The sequence below is a fragment of the Sceloporus occidentalis genome, unplaced genomic scaffold (genome assembly GCF_023333645.1).
Source record: "Sceloporus occidentalis isolate IW3139 unplaced genomic scaffold, rSceOcc1.0.p SCAF_3, whole genome shotgun sequence".
Lineage (NCBI taxonomy): Eukaryota > Metazoa > Chordata > Lepidosauria > Squamata > Phrynosomatidae > Sceloporus > Sceloporus occidentalis.
This window is the reverse complement of record NW_028316983.1, coordinates 173,648,795-173,670,329: the sequence shown is the minus strand read 5'-3', so window position 1 is coordinate 173,670,329 and position 21,535 is coordinate 173,648,795. Positions and strand designations below refer to the sequence as shown.

Below are 21,535 nucleotides of genomic sequence, written 5' to 3'. Positions count from 1 at the left end.
AACTGAGAGGTTACCAGAGCATGTACCACCGTTTCAAGGTCCCCCGGCCCAGGTAGGGTCGCAGCTGGCGTATCAGCCGAAGCTGATAACAGGTGCTCCTGACTGTCGCATCCACCTGAGATGTAAGGTGGAGCGACGAATCCAGAAGCATCCCCAGACTGCGAACTGAGTCCTTCAGGAGAAGCGTGACCCCATTCAGGACAGGTGGACAAACTTCCATCCCCGGGCCCGGGGAACCTATCACGAGTACTTCCGTTTTCTCTGGATTCAGACTGTCTGTTTTCCCTCAACCAGCCCATTACCGACTCCAGACAGGCATTTAGAGGAGAGATGCAATCCCTAGTTACTGCATCAGTCGGAGACACAGAGAAACATATTTGGGTGTCATCAGCATACTGATAACACCACACCCCGTGTCTCCGGATGATCTCTCCCAGTGGTTTCATGTAAATGTTGAATAGCATGGGGGACAGAATGGTTCCTTGAAGGACACCAGATGTAAGCGCCCTCTTATCGGAGCACACGTCCCCCAGCTGCACCATCTGGAATCTGCCCGAGAGATAGGAACGGAACCACTGGAGCGCAGTGCCCCCGATACCTAACTCCCTCAGGCGTTCCAGAAGGATACCATGGTCAATGGTATCGAAAGCTGCTGAGATGTCCAAAAGCACTAACAGGGACATGCTACCCCTGTCCATGCTCAGACGGAGATCATCGACCAGGGCGACCATGGCAGTCTCAACTCCATAGCCCACCCGGAAGCCGGTTTGAAATGGGTCTAGAAAATCCGTTTCGTCCAAGATCACTTGAAGCTGGAAAGCACGCATAGCTTCCATCGTCTTTTAATTTTTTTTCCCTTGATCATGCAGTGTGTTCTCCTGTTGGTTGTATAGCAATCCCACACTTGGTTTAAATTTCACTTTGATTTTCCAGATTTTCCAGAAGAGGTTTATTGTTCTATTTTTTGTTGTTGTTGCCTTCTGTTTCTCTAGAATATGTGGTGGCTTAGTGGTTAAAATGCTGGCTCTGATGATTGCAAGGTTGGCAGTTCAAGATCCAACTGCTGTGTGATGGAGTGAGCTACCATCATTAGTCCCAACTTCTGCCAACCTAACAGTTCAGAAGCATGTAAAAGTGCAAGTAGATAAACTGGTACTACTTTGGTGGGGAGGTAACAGCTTTCTGTGCAGTCATGCTGGCCACATGACCACAGAGTTGGTAACAGAGGTGAGCATTGCCCCCTACAGTTGGATATGACTAGACAAACTTGTCAAAAGGGAAACCTTTACTTTTCTCCATTTCTCTGTATTGATTATTATGTTCATTTTTGGGTCCCTGTGCACAAGTGGCTGAGCAGTTGCATTCTGGATTGTGATCCTATTTCTGTCATCTTTTACTGGTGCTTCTTGCCTGTCCTTAACTGTCTGAAAAGGTTCATCTGTCATCAGTGAGGCTTTTCTTTCATTTTGGCTACAGACAGTGCCTTTTTGCTTTCTCCCCCAATGATGTCTCTGGCCTTGGTCCAGAGTTCTTCTGGCTCACAGTCAATTAGGCTTAATAGTGCAAATCTAGCTTGTACTTAAACCATAGGGATATTATTCTGGATGTATTTTGGCTTAGCGGTTAAGATGCTGGCTCTGATGATGGCAAGGTTGGCAGTTCAAGACCCAACTGTCGTGTGATGGAGTGAGCTTCCATCATTAGTCCCAGCATATGCCAACCTAGCAGTTTGAAAGCATGTAAAAGTGCAAGTAGATAAACTGGTACCAAATAGGTATTTTTAATATATATATATATTAACAATGAATTGTCTGTGTCACAATGTGTCCCTTCTTTTTGTAAAGGGAATGGAATTTTTTCATCTTCTGATTCCAATTCTGTAGTCTATTTGATTTTGATACTGGCCATCAGGTAACTTGCACATATACATTTGTCTCTGTTTGCCTGAAGAAAGTGTTTGCAATGCACAAATCATTGGACTTTAAGTCAATGTCCTTGATCAAAGGCCAAATTCTGCAACAATATCTGGTTCTGCTCTGATTCCTACTTTTGCATTACAATCACCTATTACTATCAACATGTCCAGTTTTGTTGTGACAACAATTTCCTCCTGGACCCCAGAAGAGAAGTTTTCAGTTCTTTCCTCTTCTGCTTTTGTAGTTGGCGTATAGACCTGGATTTTGAATAGTTTGGTGAGGTTTTTTTCCTGAAGTCTTACTGATATTATTCACTCAGACTTTGCATTATATCATCCGGTTGCTTTTGCCTCATTATTAATGCTATCTTATTTCTTCTTAGATTTTCATTTCTTGGATAAAAAAATTGTACTTATCCAATTGATAACGTCCCATTCCTGCTCACTTTAACTTGCTTACTATAAATACTGCAATGTTTCTATGTGTATTTTTTATTTTATAATGCCTAATTTCTTCTGATTCATGCTTCTCACATTCCATGTCCCCATGAAGCTGTTGTACAGGTTCAGACTCTCCTTTCACATCTGCACATATGAGCAGCTGAATGTGCTTTCAGCTTGAGTCAGTTGTATCTTTAGATGAAACACTACTCATAGTTGTCTTCTGCTCTTCCCCAGAAGCTGGCCAAATACTTTCGAACCTGGGGGTCTCACCTTCTTGCACTATCTTGTGTCTCATTTTGGACTGTCTCATTATAAAGTTTCCATGATAAAAGACATTCAGAAGTGGCTTACTAGTGCCTCCTTCTGTACAATGCTAACAATTGTTAGCTATGGTGTCACATGCTACTATCTCTGAGAGATTCTCTGCCAGTGTCATCCTCCTCCATATAATCTTTCTCCATAGCAAAAGCTTGTCTGACTTGGGAGACCTACCAGCAGCACAGTCTCCTGTGTCACAACAGCATGTAATCCCACTATCAAGAAAATGTAGTGTCATGTTGGAGAATTAAAGTGTGCTTAATATTAATATTTAACATGAAGTAAACATATGACAAAAAAAAACACCTTTCAATGATATCTTGCAAATCAGTACTTCTCAAAGTAAGGGTCCATGGATCACTGTTTATCCATGAACCATCAGCCGTTGGTTTGCAGTGTTCTCCAGATGAGAATGTACAGTTGCTGCCAATAGATACAAATAGGGTACCAGACCTGGCACACTAGAAAAGATAGAACTGCTGGTCCCTTACATTAGATATGCTGAGAAGTACTAAAAAAAGTTTTCAGGGTTTTCAGCCTTCCTGTTCCGTCCACCTGGACCACATCAGTTTAGAAAAAAAGAAAGGATTTTAAAACAAGATGTCAGGGACTATACCTTGTTTTAACTGATGATTCATGCAGTGAAGACTCGCAGAATCTCACATCTGGAAGCCTTTTAGAACACACATTCTCTGATGAGATTTTCTTTTTTCTCTAAAACTTATTATCTCATTAAGATTCTGGGGAGGGGGCTTTGACACTGCAAGAATGACCTTGGTGAGGTATGTATTCTCACTCCTGATGTAAATTATTCTTGTTGTGTAAGATATTATTTGCCCTTAATAGTGGGCCATGAGGTTTCACACAACTAAAAAGTAACACACACAAGGGGAACCAAAAGGCACTTGCATGTAGTGTTAATCCATGGAAGTGCAGGAAATGACCTATAGAGATAAACACAGTTGATAGTGTGTAGTCTGCATGAGATTATTCATCATCATCACCACCACGATCCCACCCTTCTCCCAAGACTGGGACTCAGGGCAGCTTACAACATTAAAAAACAGTACAATTAAAAACATTAAAAATAGTACATTAAAACAGAATTAAATTACTGCAATAATTAAAGCAAATTAATTATTTAAATTAATTAATTTGAATTAGTCCACCTTTCCTTTTTACCCCCCCCCACCCCCCACATAAAGGGAATTCTGCATATGCTCGAGCCCCGTTTAAATGAATGGGGCTCATGCACGTGGTGGCATGGTGGCGCACGCGCACCATGGGCACACATGCCATTACTCCTTATGAGGTGTGCCACCTCTTTTCCCAGCATGGCTTTCAGCATATGCTGAAAGCTGCGTAAGGCATGCCCGTGTATGATGCAGGCGCACTGTAGCAACACCCTGTTAATGTATAGAATGGTATGAAATTGTTCAGATGTAACATATTGGAAATGGTTATTCACGTTGCAGAAGCCTAGAATTGGCTGCAGCTGGAACTCAAACCAGCAGGTGATGTCCAAGGTCACAGTGTGTGCCAGAGAACACATAGCAAGATGTAAATATACTGTGTCATCTTTGCAAGGGAGAAAGTATTCCAAGATGCACAGGAACTTGTACAGGAAGGGGCTGGGCAAGGTGGCCGCATGGCAAATTGTGTATATAAGCCCAGATGTCCGTTTGTAAAGTTTGTTGAGGTTTGTAGTTGGTGGATGGTGTTGGTAATTGTTCTCGCGTGTGTCTTTGCAACAAATAAACAAAGTGCCTCTTTGGAGATAAGCCAGGCTTTGGTGTGCTTTCATCTAGCAGCTGTTTTCCTGGTATGCTCCAGCAGCTTGCTGTTGTTTATCTTCACACAAGCTTCCGAGTTTACTCTGCGTGCTCACATTTGCATCAACACACCCGAGCCCATTCTTTAAAAGCTTTCTGGTTTGAATGCCTATCTGAAGACAAAGGTCTCACCTGTGGGCTGAAGGCCATCTAGGAAGTAGCCATTCTGGTCTCCTTGGGAAGGAAGTTCCACAGCCTAGGGGCAGCCATGGAAAAAAACCTCTCTCATGTCCCCACCAACCATGCTTGTGATGGTGGTGTGACAGAGAGAGGGCCTCCCCTGAGGATCTCAGGGCTCAGGCTGGCTCATATAGGGAGATATGGTTTGCCATATAGCCTGGACCTGAGCCATATAGCGTTTTATAGGTCATCACCTGCACTCTGAATTGTGCTCGGAAACAAACTGGCAGCCAGTGGGGCTGTTTCTACAGGAGCATTGTGTGATCTCTATAACCTGTTCCTGTTAGCAGCTCTTTGGACCTGCTGAAGTTTCCAAACACTTTTCAAAACAGCTCCAAATAGAGTGTGTTACAGTAGTCCAAACAGGATGTAACCAAGGCGTGTACCATGGCCAGGTGTGGCATCTCAAGCATGAAGGATCTGCAGGTATGTAGTATCTTAGCATCGAACACACATACACAGCTTCCTCCCAGACACTTCTATCTTGTGTTATTTATAAATACAAATAATAGTATAGGAGTTATTTCTGAAAAAGAATGCAGAGTATTAGCCTGTAGGTCCTATTATTATGTAAAAAATTTAGACCTATATCTCCCTCTTCTGTCCAATTATATTATACTTAGGAAAGTCTTATGTTGCTTCATCCATAGTTGTCAATCAATTCACAACTGAAAATAACTAAATTTCAAGAAAATGTTTTTTAAAATGGCATTTTGGGTTACTAATTCCAATATGGCAAAATATCTAACTACATGAAAGTTGGATGATTTCAAATTACTTCTCATTTTTTTCTTCCTAATTGTGAAAGCCTTTTGGTATATAAAACATACTTGAGAAAAATAACAGCTAAATAATAGGGCAAAGCCTCAGACTTTAGGATTGTGTGAGAACTAAATAAAACGTTTCAATAAATTTAATATTTTAAAACCATCCAGCCCAGACCTACAGCACAGTTGTTACTGATAAAAGCTCCAGTCAGGTATCTGTACTTACTGTTCCCTTCTTCACTGGGAAAAACAAATGTTACAAAATGTGCAACATGACATTGCTACAATTTTATCCATGGTTTTTTTGTGGGTTTTTCGGGCTATGTGGCCATACTCTAGAAGATTTTCTTCCTGACGTTTCGCCAGCATCTGTGGCTGGCATCGAAGTCTTCTAGAACATGGCCACTTAGCCTGAAAAACCCACAAAAAAACATGGATGCCGTCCATGAAAGCCTTTGACTTCACAATTTTATCCATGTTTAGTTTCACTGGCTTCAACTAGCAAGGGTGGGAAAACCTACATAGTAATGATATCATGACATGTATTTCTAACACATACCTATAGGGAAAAAATGAAAAGGATCCAACATGCCCAGTGCAAAGGAACTGCAGATGTTGTCATTTAAAACATTCAGGAAAGCCAAAAAAAAACCAAAAAAAAAAAAAAAAAACCCTCCTGTGATATGTAGTTTGGTCTTGCCCAGTGCTTAAGACAAAAATTCAGCTTCAAGTTGGGAGACATAAAAATTCTAACTTGCACAAGGAAGATTAGGGAAGGAAAGTATATTCAAAAATATTTTAAAAACTTGTGAAAAATTGTTTCTCAAGTTTGAAGGAGCCCTGATGAAAAGAATCCTGGACTGACAAGAACCTTTACAGAATGCAGAGAGATCTTGTAGCACCTTTGAGACTATCTGAGCAAAAGAAGATGTAGTACGTGCTGTCATAGACTCACCAGATTACTGCACTACCCTCTTATAGTGCTGCTATTCCACTTTTACCGCCCTGGCTGCCTCCTGTTGCAATGAGGCCTAAGAGCTCTCTGTCTGAGAATTCTAAATGCCCCTCTGTAAACTGCAAATCCCTGAATGCAACAGGAGGCAGCCAGAGCAGTTAAAGCGGAATAGCAGCACTATTAGAATGTAGTGCAGTAATCTCCTCAGTCTACTTCCTCAGATGCATGGAGTGAAATGATGCACAGAAAGAGATTGTATGAATACCTATGGAAATGCAAGATGCATGGATGGGTATGGTGATGAGGTGACAAGCAACTATGGTCGTTAAGAGATAAAGACATAAGTAAGGATGTAGCCATGGTGGGTGCATATCCATCTGAAATTGTGGGAGGGAGTTTTGGAATGTGGTCCATGGAACTTGCTTTTTGTACAAAGAACAGAACAATTCCCCAATGACAGACAATTTATGGCATACACACACACACACACACACACACACAGAGAGAGATTACATTTAACCCTATGACAACTATTTGAGTGTGTGTCTTAAAGTAACACATGAAAAAGCTGTAAAGTATGAAGCAGGAAATCTTTAGCCCTTAGAAAACATACCAAAAACTTCATTGTCTTCTGAAGGTTCTTGGGTTAGCCGGACTGCTTTGGAGTTTCCTTTATTTTCACTTTCCTCCCCTTTGGTGTCAGGATTCTGAAAAGATACAATACACACCTTAGTTAAGAAGGCATCAGTAAGAAATGTTTTATCAATATCAAATATTGCTTTAGACAGGCCGTAATTTTTTTTTTAAATTAAGGCTTGTCTAAAGCAGTGTATGTGTATTATTTTATTTTCCTATGTTATATCTTATATTGATGCTGATCTTTGACCGTAATAAAGAATTTCATTTCAATCATATGGGATAGAAGAAAAATACACACTCAAAAAGAAAGAAAGGAAGAAAGAGAAGACCTATATTACATCAAATAGAGAAGGGAAAATGTGTATGTCCTTTTGTGCAGTAGTATGCCAATACAATGCTGAAACCTAGCCTATGCGTCTTCTTTGTGTTGTTGAAAGAGGTGGTCTGAACTGTTTGGTATTTTCTCTGTACTGTTACAATAGGCAGAAAGTAAAAGATGTTGACATGGGCTTATCAGACATCTAGAAACTGATTAAACACCTGGTCTGGGCTCCAGAATTCATGAAATATAGCTGGACAGAGCTTTTCCTTCCAGAGTTTGGATGCTGTTATTCATTGCTGCCTATAGGATATTGGCTTGTGGCTCTTGTGCACCATGTCATTCTTGAAGGACTTTCAGGTCTCTGTTAAAGCTGAAGTTCAAGTTCAGTGCTAGTCTCTAAATCATGTGACTGGTATACAATCCAAAGAAAGCTGATGCACTTTATCAATTCATTTCAAACTGTACCTTCATTGAAACCAAGGATGGGATCCTTTGGCAGGCCCAGGAGCCAACTTTCTGTCAATGAGGGCCAAATGGGCTGCCAAAAATGAAAAAAATAAAAAAATAAAATAAAAAATAAAAAATAAAACAAAAAAAACCCCAACAACAATGAAAAATCCGACCTCCTAATACCAAAACTGAAATCTACTTTTGGTTTTGAAAAGCAGATATATATATTTCCCAGCATCAAACAAATACATAGCTATCAGGCTGTGACCTATTGAACAGCTGAGCTGCTGCTCTTAGATGCTTCCAGGAGAAACAAATCACCCTTTTATGCCAGAAACAGAATGGTACACAAGAATCAGGACAGCCAGAGAACTCAAAATATGTCTTGAGCATACATGTAGCTCTTGGGCGGGTTACAGACCGCCATTAGGGACGTCCTGAGGACGTCCCAGTTTGAAAAAGGGGCATCTTTTCCAGATGCCCCTAACCCTATCACGGACAGAGTCCGTGACAAATGGCGGCGGCCGTTCCACACGGCCGCCACCATATTGACGTAGCGGACGCTGTGCGTCCACACGTCATGCCCCAGAAGTGACACTGCAAGTGCGCGACTAGCGCCTCGCGGCATCTCTTCTGGGGCCCAGGAAGGAGCGTGATTTCCGCGCTCCTTCCTCGGAGCGTCCGGGAGCCGCGCAGTTTGGCCGCTGCAGCTCCCGGACACTGCAAGCGGAGGCGGAGCCAGACCACCAAAATCTGGTGGTCTGTAATGCGCCATAGAGATCATTTTGCTCACCCCAATTTAAGTAAGTGGGCAAGCCATTGTGGATATACTCTGTCTTGATGTAGCATGTGAGCCAGATGCTCTATTTTCTGCTACAGGCAAGGAATTAAAAACCTCCCTTTCATCCAGCTGTTTAATTTTCTTTCCCAGTGTGTCCCAAGATGCCCTACAATCCATTGCTCATAATTTAATGAAAAGAGCTGAGAAAATACATTTCCTTCATTGCACTTTTTAGCGGGATGGAGACATTCATGGGATCTTTATATTGTATTTTAATGATAGGCTATACATCTTACAGTTATGGTTTTCTAATTTCCACTAAAGTTCAATTACCACTGATTTTAATACAGAAGAAAACGGGAGCATCTCTTACAAGCCTTCCTAAATCAGTCAATAAACTAGTTAATGAAATTAATCTGTTAGGTTGAAATGTAGTACATTCATTTGCATATCTGCTCTTACACAAGGCTCACCAAGCTAAACAGGATTTACTGCCAGGTATTTTACATACAGGACTACATCCTTTGCTGTTAAACATGTGTGCTGCAAGACAGGGGGCCACTTTTTAGGTTGGCAATGAGCTTCAGGCCCATACTTTTGTTATGGTGGTAATGTTTTTTATTTGTTTGTTTTAAAAATATACTACTTAGATGCATTAGAAATTAAAATACCTTCACATTAATTAAAATTTCATTCTTCATTAAATATCAATAATTTCATTAACATTTAATTTATCAATGCTTTAACCATCCATTGCTTCCAAATAAAATGTCCAATGCATGCTTCATTAGTTAAACCTTAAATGTATTTAAACTGATTTTAATTGATAAAATCCTAATGATGATGATTGCAAAGATCCTGACTGTGATGTTAGCACAGTATACATCTCTGCATGTATATGTAAATGTAAATTGATGGTACTACACAACTCTTATCTCGAATCACAACTTCACACAGCTGAATGCCCACCCAAATGGCCATCCACTTCTGTCTGATTTACTAAAGAGGTAAGTCTTATGGCTATATTCACCCTTTTAAGAAAATGGGTTTTTGCTCTTTTCATCCAGAGACCTCCAGAGACCACAATCAAGTCATGCTTCCCTCTATAATGGCCTGAGGCTTTATTCTGTAAAGCAATGGAGTGGGCCTGGCCTGCTCAGATAATATGACTAAATGTTTCAGCAGTACAAATACAAATTTCTTTTCAAAGGAATTCACCTCCCTGCTCTAACTCTCTTTAAGTCCTCTTATGGTCAATTCTGAAGTTACAATAGTGTGGTTGTCATGGAAAATGGCTTCCACATGGTCATGGGTGCAGTTTATTGTGCTAGGTCTTAGATTTGGTTTCATAAGCCAGGAACTGATACATTATATGTTAGAAGTGCCAGCATGGTGTAGTGGCTTGAGTGTTGGACAACGACTCTGGAGACCAGGGTTTAAATCTCCACTTGAGCATAAAAAGGTGTAACCTTGAGCAACTCACACGCTCTCTGCTTTAGAAGTTGGCAATGACAAAACCCCTCTGAATAAACTTGCCAAGAAAAGAAAGCCCTATGATAGGTTCACTTTAGGGTCTCCATCAGTCAGAAATGACTTGAAGGCACATAACAACAAAAACTCATGCCATGCCATCTGACTGACCCATCCAGAAAATGTTATGAAGAATTTACCAGAGTTTCATGAAAAGTGGACAAATTAGAAGTGGTTTTTCAAAGCAAACACACAACTTTAATCATAAGTCATATTTCAGTCATCCCCAAGTGACTTTCTAATGTATAGATGTTTGTTAAACTAAACTGGTGTTCAGGACACACAGAGCAGTGTGTTGTTTATCTCATTTATTTGTTTTGAATGCTAAATGACAAGTATCTGATGTACACACACGCATACACATATATATGCTCACAATAATTCAGTCAGGAGATAACCAGATAATGTATCATTGTGACTTGACAATGCTTTCATCAAATCACTCTGGATATGGCTGCTCAGTAGCAGCCTTACTTGTAGAGACATACTAAGTTGCTTCCACACAAAACTCAAGAGAAAAACCCCATGTTCTTTAAATGAATCAAAGCATTCTTGAGCTATTTCTGTCTCAGTGGTGTTCTGTGCTCTCTTGAATTCTGGAAAGCCTCTGTTCAAGAACTAGTCATCTTCCCCAGTGCTTTTCAGAAGTTGTAGTGCTCTCTTGTGCCTACTTCAATACCTGCAGTTTTTCAAGATTAAGACAGCTGTGAAATGTAATAATTTGGCATCAAAGCAGTAGAGCAAGAGTGTTTAATCTTAATCACTGATCATAGGATAATGAATCAAGTTTTGCTGTTGTTGTATGCCTTCAAGTTGTTTCCAATTTATGAAAACCTAGGTTTTCCTGGCAAGATTTCTTTAGAGAGATTTTGCCTTTGCCTTCCTCTGAGGCTGAGACAGTGTCACTTGCATAAGGTCACCCAGTGAGCTTCCTTGGCTGAATGGGGATTCAGAACCTAGCCTCTAAAGTCATAGTCCAAAATCTAACTTTACTTTCTTCTAAATTGCTTTTTAGTATTAAATAATGTCTCTGGGGACCTATCTAAAGTAGCAGTAACAAACTCACCAATATGATGTAACTGTGGCACACAATGCCTAATATAAAATAGATGTATCATATCATGGTATCACAGTGGAAACAGAGAAGTGCCAGGAAGTAATATGATTTGTACATCAGACAAACCAAGAGACCGAAACATGGTTTTATTACTTATTATCATTAAAAATATGTTAGACCAACCTTCATTGTTACTGATACCAAGTCTATTTGTTTTTAAAGCAAAAATAACTCAGAATTTGCTAAGACAGCATGGTGTAGTGGTTTAAGCATTAGATTACAGCTCTGGAGACCAGGGTTCAAATCCCCAGCCAGAAATGGAAATCCCATGGGGGGTGTTGCACAAATTACATTCTCTCTGCTTCAGGGGGAGGCAAAGGCAAAACCTTCTAAATACATCTTGCCAAGAAAACCCTGTGCCTTAGATTGGTCTTAAGTTTGCCTTAGATTGGCCTTAAGTTAGAAAGGACTTGACTGGTAAGTTAGAAAGGACAACAGCAACAAGCTTACACAAGCAAGCAGACTTAAAAAAAAAAAATCCCCAGAATACCAACCTGAAAATCTTGGGGCAATTATGTAAGCATGTATTTTAACCTGGCACCAAGTAATAGGGGTGCCATCAAGAAAAATATTCTCTTCCTCTACATATTTAATGAACATCCCTTAAAAGAACACATGGAGAAGAGACACACTAGATGGACAATTTTAATAACTGGACAAGCTAGTTCAGAAAGATACACTCCTTCTGGTATTTGGATCACAAGCTGTTTGGAAATTTCAGGCTAAGCACCAGCAACTTGAAATTGGTTTAGAGGTCAATGAGCATTGAAATCAGCTTTTTCAGACTGTGTGTAATATTATTCCACCTGGCCATATTCAAGATTATGGCCCATAATGGTTCAATTAGTTCAGAATGCAGCTGCCAGGATTTTTTTCCTGGTACATATCTTACAGTATTTCAGGAGATAACCAGTGACTGTATAACAGCAGCTGGAAGATTATTTGTTAAATTACTCTGGTAACAGTAAACCATACTTCCCTGAGGTACTATGTAACATAAAAATGCAGTTTCTTTTAAAGTTAATGTGAAAGCTTAACATCTTTTTGCAGAGAAAAGGGAAGATGGAGTGTGCAAGCCTGAGGTTTACAACAGCCTATTAAGCTTACCATGGTAAAAGCACTCCTTATGCTAAACAATTATAGGTCTATGATTCTACTTTAACTGCCATGATTTCACTGTATGGAATCCTGGAATGTGTGTTTGAGGGAGGGGTATTTAGAATTCTCAACCAGAAAACTTTAATGCATCACCAAACTACAAATCCCAATATTCTATATGGTGTTGAAGTGGAATGATAGGATCATAATGGGGCAGTGTGATAGGGCTCCTATGTGTTTTGTTTGAACCAGAACAGGGAACTCAAATCACAAAATATTATTAAGATGCAGTAAAAAAGAGATGAGCCAGCATAATCTAGTGGTTTGAGCATAGGATTAGGACTCTGGAGATCAGGGTTCAAACCCACACTTCGCCATGGAAACTTGTTGGGTAGCTTGGGCAAGTCAAACACTCTCAACACCAGAAAACCCAATGACAGGTTAGCATTAAGGTCACCATAAGCCAGAAACAACTTGACGGCACACAACAACAAAGAAGAGATATACAAAACTAGTCTTTGACTATGGGCATGTAACCTATGGGCTAGCCAAACTAGATAAGAACACTAAGAGTGTTCCTTTAACTGGCAAGAATATTTTGATGTTTTTCAGGCTACATCTATATTGCATCATATTAATAAATTAATTAATTAGATAATTGATTATCTAATTTCTCTCCCAGGGCTAGGATGCTAAGCATTTTACATTAAAGATACAATAAAATACAATAAAATTTTGTATATAAAATTATACATTGGTTTGTTTTTGTTTTTTAAAGAAATAATTAGCATACTTAATAAATATATTCAAACATAAAGAGTCCAGCATGCCCATATAGACCTACTTAGTCATTAAGTACCTGAATGAAAAGGCCTTTGCCTGGCGATTGAGCCTCTAGTATAATGTAATGAAGTACAAACCCAATGGCCTAATTCTGGACTTGATATTCTTTTAGAAATATCATTTGTATCCATAAAAACTCTTCAATGTCTTCAGGCAAATATTCAGACTGTACCTATGCAGAATGACCAGCAAAAATCATCTAAGGTGACAGATATCTGTTCCTTCAAAAATGAGTTAATTGAACAACTAGTGTTAAGGTTAGGACAATGGCAGCTCGTAGCTTCCAAATCAGTAGGGCAGTGAATAGACTCCAGGTTTTAAACTAGACTTTAAAGGTACTGAACTCTAATCCTAAATTTAAAACTAGCCAGAAACTAGAACGGTTTTATCACTCCACCACCATAGGAACCACCAATCACCTTTGCAGCAGCATGGGAAATCTCCCAGATCACAAAGTAGACTGGGAATTTGGCCTTACACTGGACATGCTGGTTAGGGGATTCTGGGAGCTAGAGTCCAAAAAGGAAAATTTCCAAGCTTTGGTAACTAATGAATTTCTAATCTATGTTTTTCTTAAAAACACCAGAGGGGTTCATTAGTACAAACGTGTTGTGGCATAAGTCTTTTGGACTTCACACATTAGATACTTCCAGGTTGCCCCTAAATTCTCAATCTGTTTTGTGATGTGGGAGGTTTTCCACACTGTTCATAAAGCTATTTGTTCTGTCAGCCCATCTTAAGCAGTACAAGTTTCTGCCACATCAGAAAGTTTACTAAGCTCATTTTATACTCATACAAAATGACTGGGTATTACGTTTAAAATGTGATAGAGTTTGCTGGCTGGGGGATTCTGGGAATTTTCATCTTAAAAGTAATGTTTCCAAGCTCTGGTGAATACATGGCTTACTTATTTCTGTCTTGATGTTATTACATATAATCAAGCAAAGACAACAGTTGCTCTAACACAAGCCACCTGCGGTCAATTTGATGACTAAGTCGTAAAGCTCCACATTTCTTTGTATCAACTCTGATAATTCAGGTGGATGAAGTTATTCTTTCTGGAGCCATGAAGATGAAGGTTTACAAGTTACAGATGTATCCTCAAAGAAGATATAATAAAAAATGGAGCAATTACTTTGGTCCCTGTTGTTCTTCCTGTTCCACACAGGTGCTTTCATGTATTACTGTAGATAGATTCAATATGATGATTTTCATTCTAACTGTCTGATTTTTGCCATGTTTCAATATGTTTTGAAACTATATGTGTGCATAAAAGCATTGTACAATCTGAGCAATATGCTGGAGCTGGAATTACAACAGTCTTGATAGTGTTATAGCTACCAAGCAATTAGACAAACATTTTCGAATGTGGATGTGTTATAAATACATCAACTAAACAAAGACTGTTTTACTTCAGTGCCAGTTTCTGAACCCTAACCATCACAACCCTAAAGCCATAAGCCTGTTTATTCCAGAAACAAGAATGTCTGAAATGTCCGAAATTCCACAAGATGTAAACAACTACCCTGATTGAAATTTTCTGGGACAAAGCAATAAAATATAAAATCCTTCATCCCAGATTTCTGTAAATCTGTTGAAAATGAAAGAAACATAATCTGCCATGACAGCAGATGACCACTGTTTTCTCAGTAAAGTGTGTGTGTCCTGATTGGAAGGGGAAATTTAACATTGTTGTTGCCATGTGCCATCTGACTTATAGTGACTCTTATCATAGGATTTTATTGGCAAAGTTTTTCAGAGGAGTTTGTAATTGCCTTCTTCTTAGGCTGAGAGGGAGTGATTTGCCCAAGGCTACCCAGATAATTTCCATGGCTAGGGATCTGAACCCCTGGTCTGCTGGACTATGATTCCACTTTAATTGCCATGGTTCCACTGATTTTTGCCACTGCTGTCCTTTTGTTTCAGTCATATAATGCATGCGGTCGGGGGGAATAAGAAAAGCCCATGCTTTTTTTAAAAGCCCATATTTCAGGAAAGGGGTCAAAGTGTGGCATGCAAGCTACATACAGCCCCTGGACCACACTTTTCTGGACCATGAAGCTCCCCACCAGTTCTGCAAAGCCCCATATCCCTCCCATTTAAGATGTATTTATTTTCAGGTTGTTTTCTCCCTGGAATCATGCAGAAACAGAACATGCATATAAATCCCACCCAAAAAACACACCCACAAAACAGTACAAGGTGTTGGTTATCACCTATAAAGCCCTACATGGCTTGGGTCCAGTCTACTTGAAGGAACGCCTCCCCCCATATAATCCTTCCCGTACACTCCGTTCCTCCGGGAAAAATTTCTTACAACCAAGATGGATCAGACTGGTGGTGACCTCCCGGAGATCCTTTTCTGCCACTGCCCCCAAAACTTAGAATGACTTGCTGGAAGAGATTCACCAATTATCCTCATTGGAGGCTTTCAAAAAGGTGACAAAGACCCTTCTCTTCTGGCAGGTCTTCCCAGATTGATCATGATCTAGAACCGACTGATCCAGAACCGACTGAATCCACCCTCCTCACCACTTTCTCACTTGTGAATTGTGCAATAATTTTGATGTATTGTTATATATATTTCAACTATGTTTTATTGTTTAATTTTAAACTGGGAGGGAGGGTTACACTAGGGTTTTGTGGGTTTATTGTTTTATCATTGTGTAATCAGCGCTTTATAAATAAAGGTTAATAATAATAATAATAATAATAATAATAATAATCAAGTTGTTACCTGCCTTGATCCCCAAAACAGAAGAGGTGGGATATAAATAAATTTTCATTCATTCAAAATGCTGCACTACCCCCAAATATCTCCTTTTCCAGTCCCCCTCACAACTGTGATAGAAAGTGATATGATTTGATCCTGAACCATGAACATAACTGTGGACAATGTTATTTACTGGACAGCAGTTCATCAAGCTTGATAGGCAGGAAGGCAGACTACAGTGATAACAGAGTATCTGGACTACAACTCCAAGAGTTCTCAGGAAAATGGCAAGTGGGAATGGGTTGGCATGATGCCTGGGGGATTCTGGCAATTCTAATCCAAAGAATAATTTTTTGAACTTCTGCCATTTTTGAACTTACCACTGCAATGGCTGAAAAGCTTTGGGTTAGCTTAGAAAATGCCTCCTCCTTTTCACAGTCTGCTTTCTTCCTTCTGAATGTCTCCTTCCCTCCCACACTATGCATAAATGCAGATGCTTTCTGTCATTTATTTGATAGTATGACTGGCAAAGGGGATGGTCATGGGATTGGAGGATATGGATATGTGTCTGTTGAACTTTATCGCACAGGGCTCCCAGGGACCGCTCTCAGAACGGAACGGAAGGGGCCTGGAATGAGTGAGGGACAAGTGGGGGACACATTTTATCACACACACAAGTTCCTCACTCCTTCTGTTCCATTCCCCATTTGTTCCCCATCCGTTCCAGAGGAGGATATTTTTGAGAACTATTCAAAACAGTTCTCAAAAATCTCCTCCTCTCTGGAATGGACTGGGAACGGAAGTGCAGGGAACAGAATGAGTGAGGGACTTGTGTGCAGTAAAATGCATCCCCCACTCGTTCCATTCCCTTCCTGGCTCCTTTGGGACCGTTCTCATCACGTCCGAGGAGCCCTATGTGATAAAGTTCATTCTCTCAGATTGCCCAGACTGGCACATGCTGGTCTACCAATGTGAAAATTGCTGTCACATTGTTCTTTTTTAAGCACACACACACTGGGAAACAATGGAGTCAGCATAATACATTCCTATGGAATAATCCAGCTGAGAGTAATGTGCAATGGTCCTTATGCTTATGATTCTGCAAAACAGTGGATTAAAAAAAATCTGGAGGAAAAAAAGATTGTTTACAATTATGAAGAGCACTCACAGTATTTCTGAGAACAAAAGATTACTTGAGAACTAGAGCACTTCACAGATTTTTATACTAATACAGAACATATCTACGCAAAGATCTGGAGCAAAGCTATAGGGAGGGCATAATTAGGACATTGCTTCCCCAGATATCTCCCCTCTCACAATGAAAATTTCCTTCACTTTCCAAATTTTTACCACTGTAGAGAATGAGACACTGAAAAATGTCCACACCTAGAACTCTTAACATTTGTTGTGTTTGTATTACTTTGGTAATTTTATCTGCTCTTCCCTTTTTCTGGATATCTCAATTGAAGTTATAAGTTACTGCAATGCTAGAAATTTGGGAACTGAAATAAATTTTCATTGAGGGCAGAATTATTATTCTGCAGTCAAGAGATAAGGAGAAGATAAAGAATGGGAAAGGCAGGCATGGAATAGCTAGAAAAGATTCTAGATTAGTTATACAAATTAGCACTAAAGTTAGAGTCATCCAAGCCATGGTATTCCTTATCACTATGTATGGCTGTGAGAGCTGGACAGTGAAAAAAGCAGATAAAAAGAAAATCAACTTGTTTGAGATGTGGTGCTGGAGAAGAGTGCTGAGGACAACCAAAACAAACAAATGGGTCCTTGAACAGATCGAGCCTGAAATACCCCTAGAAGACAAGATAATGAACTTGAGATAGTCATACTTTGGCCACATCATGAGAAGTCTCAACTCATTTAGAAAAGACAGCGATGCTGGGAAAAGTAGTAGAAAGAGAAAGAAGACCACATGCCAGATGGCTAGACACAATTAGGGAGGTCATGGGTATGAATCTGCAAAACCTAGGCAGAGCAGTGGAAGACAGGCAGTCTTAGAGATATCTCATCCAGAGGTTCACCATGAGTCAAGGTAGACTCCGGGCAGTTAACCACCAACACCACCAGAACTAGTTGTAAAAAGTGTTTGTTTGCTCAAGTGAAAGACATTCAGCCACTAGGGGACTAAACATATCACATGTTCTCGCAGGTTGTTTTTTTAAGTTAGTGGTGAAAACAAAGATCTCCAAACAAAGGAAGCACAGCTGGCTTAGCAACAGGGAATGGCTGCTTTTGAATAGGAATCTTCCTAGAATGAGTAATTTGGCATATTTGATATCCCATTTCCTCACTGCCCATTTACTCCACTGCATCTGATGCAGGTGAACTCTGGTGCTGCACTACCAGAAAGGCCAACCTGAAGGCTCTTCAACAAGAGAGTTCCAGTTTGAGTACTGGTTGACTTGACAATGATAATGTGAGAAAATAACCTAAAAGAGAGTTGAGAAATCTGAGACCCTCCCAATGTTACTGGGCTGTGACTCCTAACAGTCTTAGCCAGTGTAACAAATTTTGAAGGATTCTGGGAGCTGCATTCCAACAACACCTGAAGGGCTGCATGATTCTCACCTGCTCTGAGAGCCTTTAGGTCTGAAATACGAGGTATACATACCATAAATAAATAAATAAGAATTCTGGTCAAATTTACTTCTGAAAATTTTATATAAAACTTTTAGCTATGAACTCCTATATATGCTTGACTATCTTCCCACTGTCCTCCCTGTACACTTCTCCCTCTACATTCACAGACTTAACATGCACAGTTTTGAATATTTTTGTGCTTCAGCAGACACTCCTCTTTCTCCTCTTCCTTCTCAGGCTTTTCTCTGTGGAGAAAAATGGCCCAGGAGAGAGGGAGCAGCCAGGAAGAGTGCACACCTTTGCCTCTTCTCCCCCCCGCCCTCCCATCCCTTTAAGGCAGGGGAGGGTGGGAGAAGGAGCAGAGCAGGTACATGCCTGTTCCTTTCTCCTGCCCTCCCAGAGCCAGTTAAAGGCATGGGAGGGTGGGGGAAGAGGAAGAGCAAGTGCATGCCTGTTCCCCCTGTGCCTTTAACTGTCTTCTGCATATGGGGGTGTTATTTGTGGTTTTTCCACATTTGTGGGGGTCTTGTGATTCTAACCCCTGTAAATGTGGAGGGCCAACTTTGATGTTTATCACACTATACTCTCCACTTTGACTCCTCTAGCTGCCTCCTGTTGCATTGTGGGATTTTCAGTTTTAAGGAGGGGTATTTAGAATTCTCAGGCAGACTGCCTGAGAATTCTAAATACCCCTCCTTAAAACTGAAAATCCCAGAATGCAACAGGAGGCAGCTAGAGGAGTCAAAGTGGAATAGTAGCACTTTAAGAGTATAGTGTGATAAACATCTTTGTAATCATTCATCAAATTCAAAGCAGAAGCTATTTAAATGCAGATCATTCCATGCCTAACATGGTCAAGGCTGATTATTTTCAGTGCTTTTTAAAAAAAGTGCTCCCTCACCTTCTTGCAAATAGTGAACAAAGCAAAGGTCATCCATAGTTGTTTTGTCAGTAGTTTCATTTCCATTCTCACTTTTGCCTTTAAATTACATGAATTACTATATAAATGATCAAACATTTCCAAACATTAAAAAAGATTACACTGATTGTGCTAAATAAATAAATAACACTTCCATTTTTTAACAGCATGCACAATAAAGCAAGCTGTCAATGTGAACAGAAAAAAGAAAAGAAAACTCAGAAAGAATTTCTCTTTTTTTTTACAATTGTAAATACATCCCATAAAATCCATAAACTAAATAAATTAGGACATTCCACTTTATTCTTGAGTGGATCAGCACATAGGCAGAATGAAAGAGATTAACCAAGTTGGTAGACAAATTACAGATGTGCAGATAAGAGACAATATTGTTTATATAGATTTGAAAAACATTAATAAGAAATGAGAAATGACTAGCAAAATATTACATCAGTCCATTAACAGTGACTGAAAAGTTTGCATAAGATTAGGTTGGCCTAAGGAGAGTACAGTAGGAAGAACAGTTCATATCATATGGCCTTTCTAATGACAGTTTCAGATAAATGTCTATGGCCCTATACAGACAGGCCAAAATAAAGCTGCTTCCGGTCACTTTGGAGGTATGGTGTTTCAATGATGCATGTGCCCTAAGAGTCTGGAAGCTGCACCAAAGGTGCACTGCAGTCCTTAGGACTGGATCATGGCTTTGGTGCGGCTTCCGGACTCTTAGGATGCACGCATCATTGAAACAGCATACTTCCAAAGTGACCTGAAGCAGCTTTATTTTGGCCTGTCTGTATCAGGCCTATGTATTCAAGTCAAGACACTGATACTGCAAGGAAATGACTCACCCAAATACCATATCAAGGAGTGCCTTCCACTCCCAGGTGACAGCTGATTCATCTAGCGAAACAGACATTCCTATACTGCTATAAACAGTTTTCATGTTCCCAGTAAACTGAGACATATCATATCTATTCATATCTATATCAAGTTCTTTTGTCTGGCTGTGCTATAGATCTAGCAGGGAAAGAAACTGTTCTTATGCCTTCATGACTGCTTGAAGAACAATCCAGACATTATCTTAGAAATGAAGAGGAAAGTTTTATGACACCTTGTGGTTAAAGGATGGTATTAATTGCAACCATGGTTGGGCATACCAGACAAGATTATGGTAGTTTTTTATAGTTCTACTCACTTTTTCAGACACAATATGAGAGAATGACAACTCTAACAGAAAGACCAATGATCTACCTCTCAACAGAATTCTTTTGTCATTAGGGGCCAGATTCTTGTAATGTATAATATTTGATAATCTTCTTACCATGCCATTTTTATCTTCTGTGATAACACACAAAAATAAAGTTCAGGTGAGAACCACAAGCATATATGCTAACACGAGAAAGAGTAATAAAAAGGTTTGGCTGACTTTCAAAAATTTGATTTGAGTGTTGGACTATGGACTTTATCAAATGGGCAAAAAAGATGGGAGCATAGTGTGATGCTCTTGTCAATATGGTGCAATAACACAAAGATTATCGTACTACATTGTGTGATATTGTGACAATCCCATGATTATCACGTGAGGAATTTTAGTGCCGTTTTTTATTCATGGGAAAATCCCACCATGCTCCCATCTTTTTTGCCCATGTGTTAAAGTCCCATGACTCTGTTGACTATGGTTCAATTCTCAGTTTGGCCATGAAACCCACCAGGTGATCTTGGACAAGTCACATACTCTCAGCCTCAGGGGAAGGCAATGGTAAACCCTCTCTGAAGAAACTTGCCAAGAAAACCCCATGATAGGCTTTCCTTAGGGCCGCCGTAAGTCAGAAACAACTTGAAGGTGCGCACAACAACAACAACCTCCTCTATTGAAAAGACATTTTAAAACTTTGTTTCTTTCCTTTTTTAAGCTGAGAACTGTGGCATGACAAAACCTATGGAGCAAAGTATATAGTTTCTACTTTTCTCTTTAGGAAAAGGCTTTCTCTCACACTAACCATCATTAAAGTCACCTTTACTGAGTACACAGGAGCCAGCCTTCTTAATGGCTGCTCCTAGACTGTGGAATTCTCTCCCTTTTGATGCTAGGTTGCCTTCTGCTGGCAGGC

At 39.9% G+C, this 21,535-nt stretch overlaps 1 protein-coding gene across 3 annotated transcripts in view; it reads right to left on the bottom strand.

The window, feature by feature from the left end:
* Positions 1-21,535, bottom strand: part of MBP (myelin basic protein) — a 138,425-nt gene that overhangs the window by 75,838 nt on the left and 41,052 nt on the right. For all 3 annotated transcript variants that reach the window (XM_089516909.1, XM_089516908.1, XM_089516910.1), the window contains one exon: positions 7,025-7,118. In XM_089516909.1, coding sequence (XP_089373035.1) covers positions 7,025-7,118 — 94 coding nt within the window. The remainder of the gene's footprint in view (positions 1-7,024; positions 7,119-21,535) is intronic.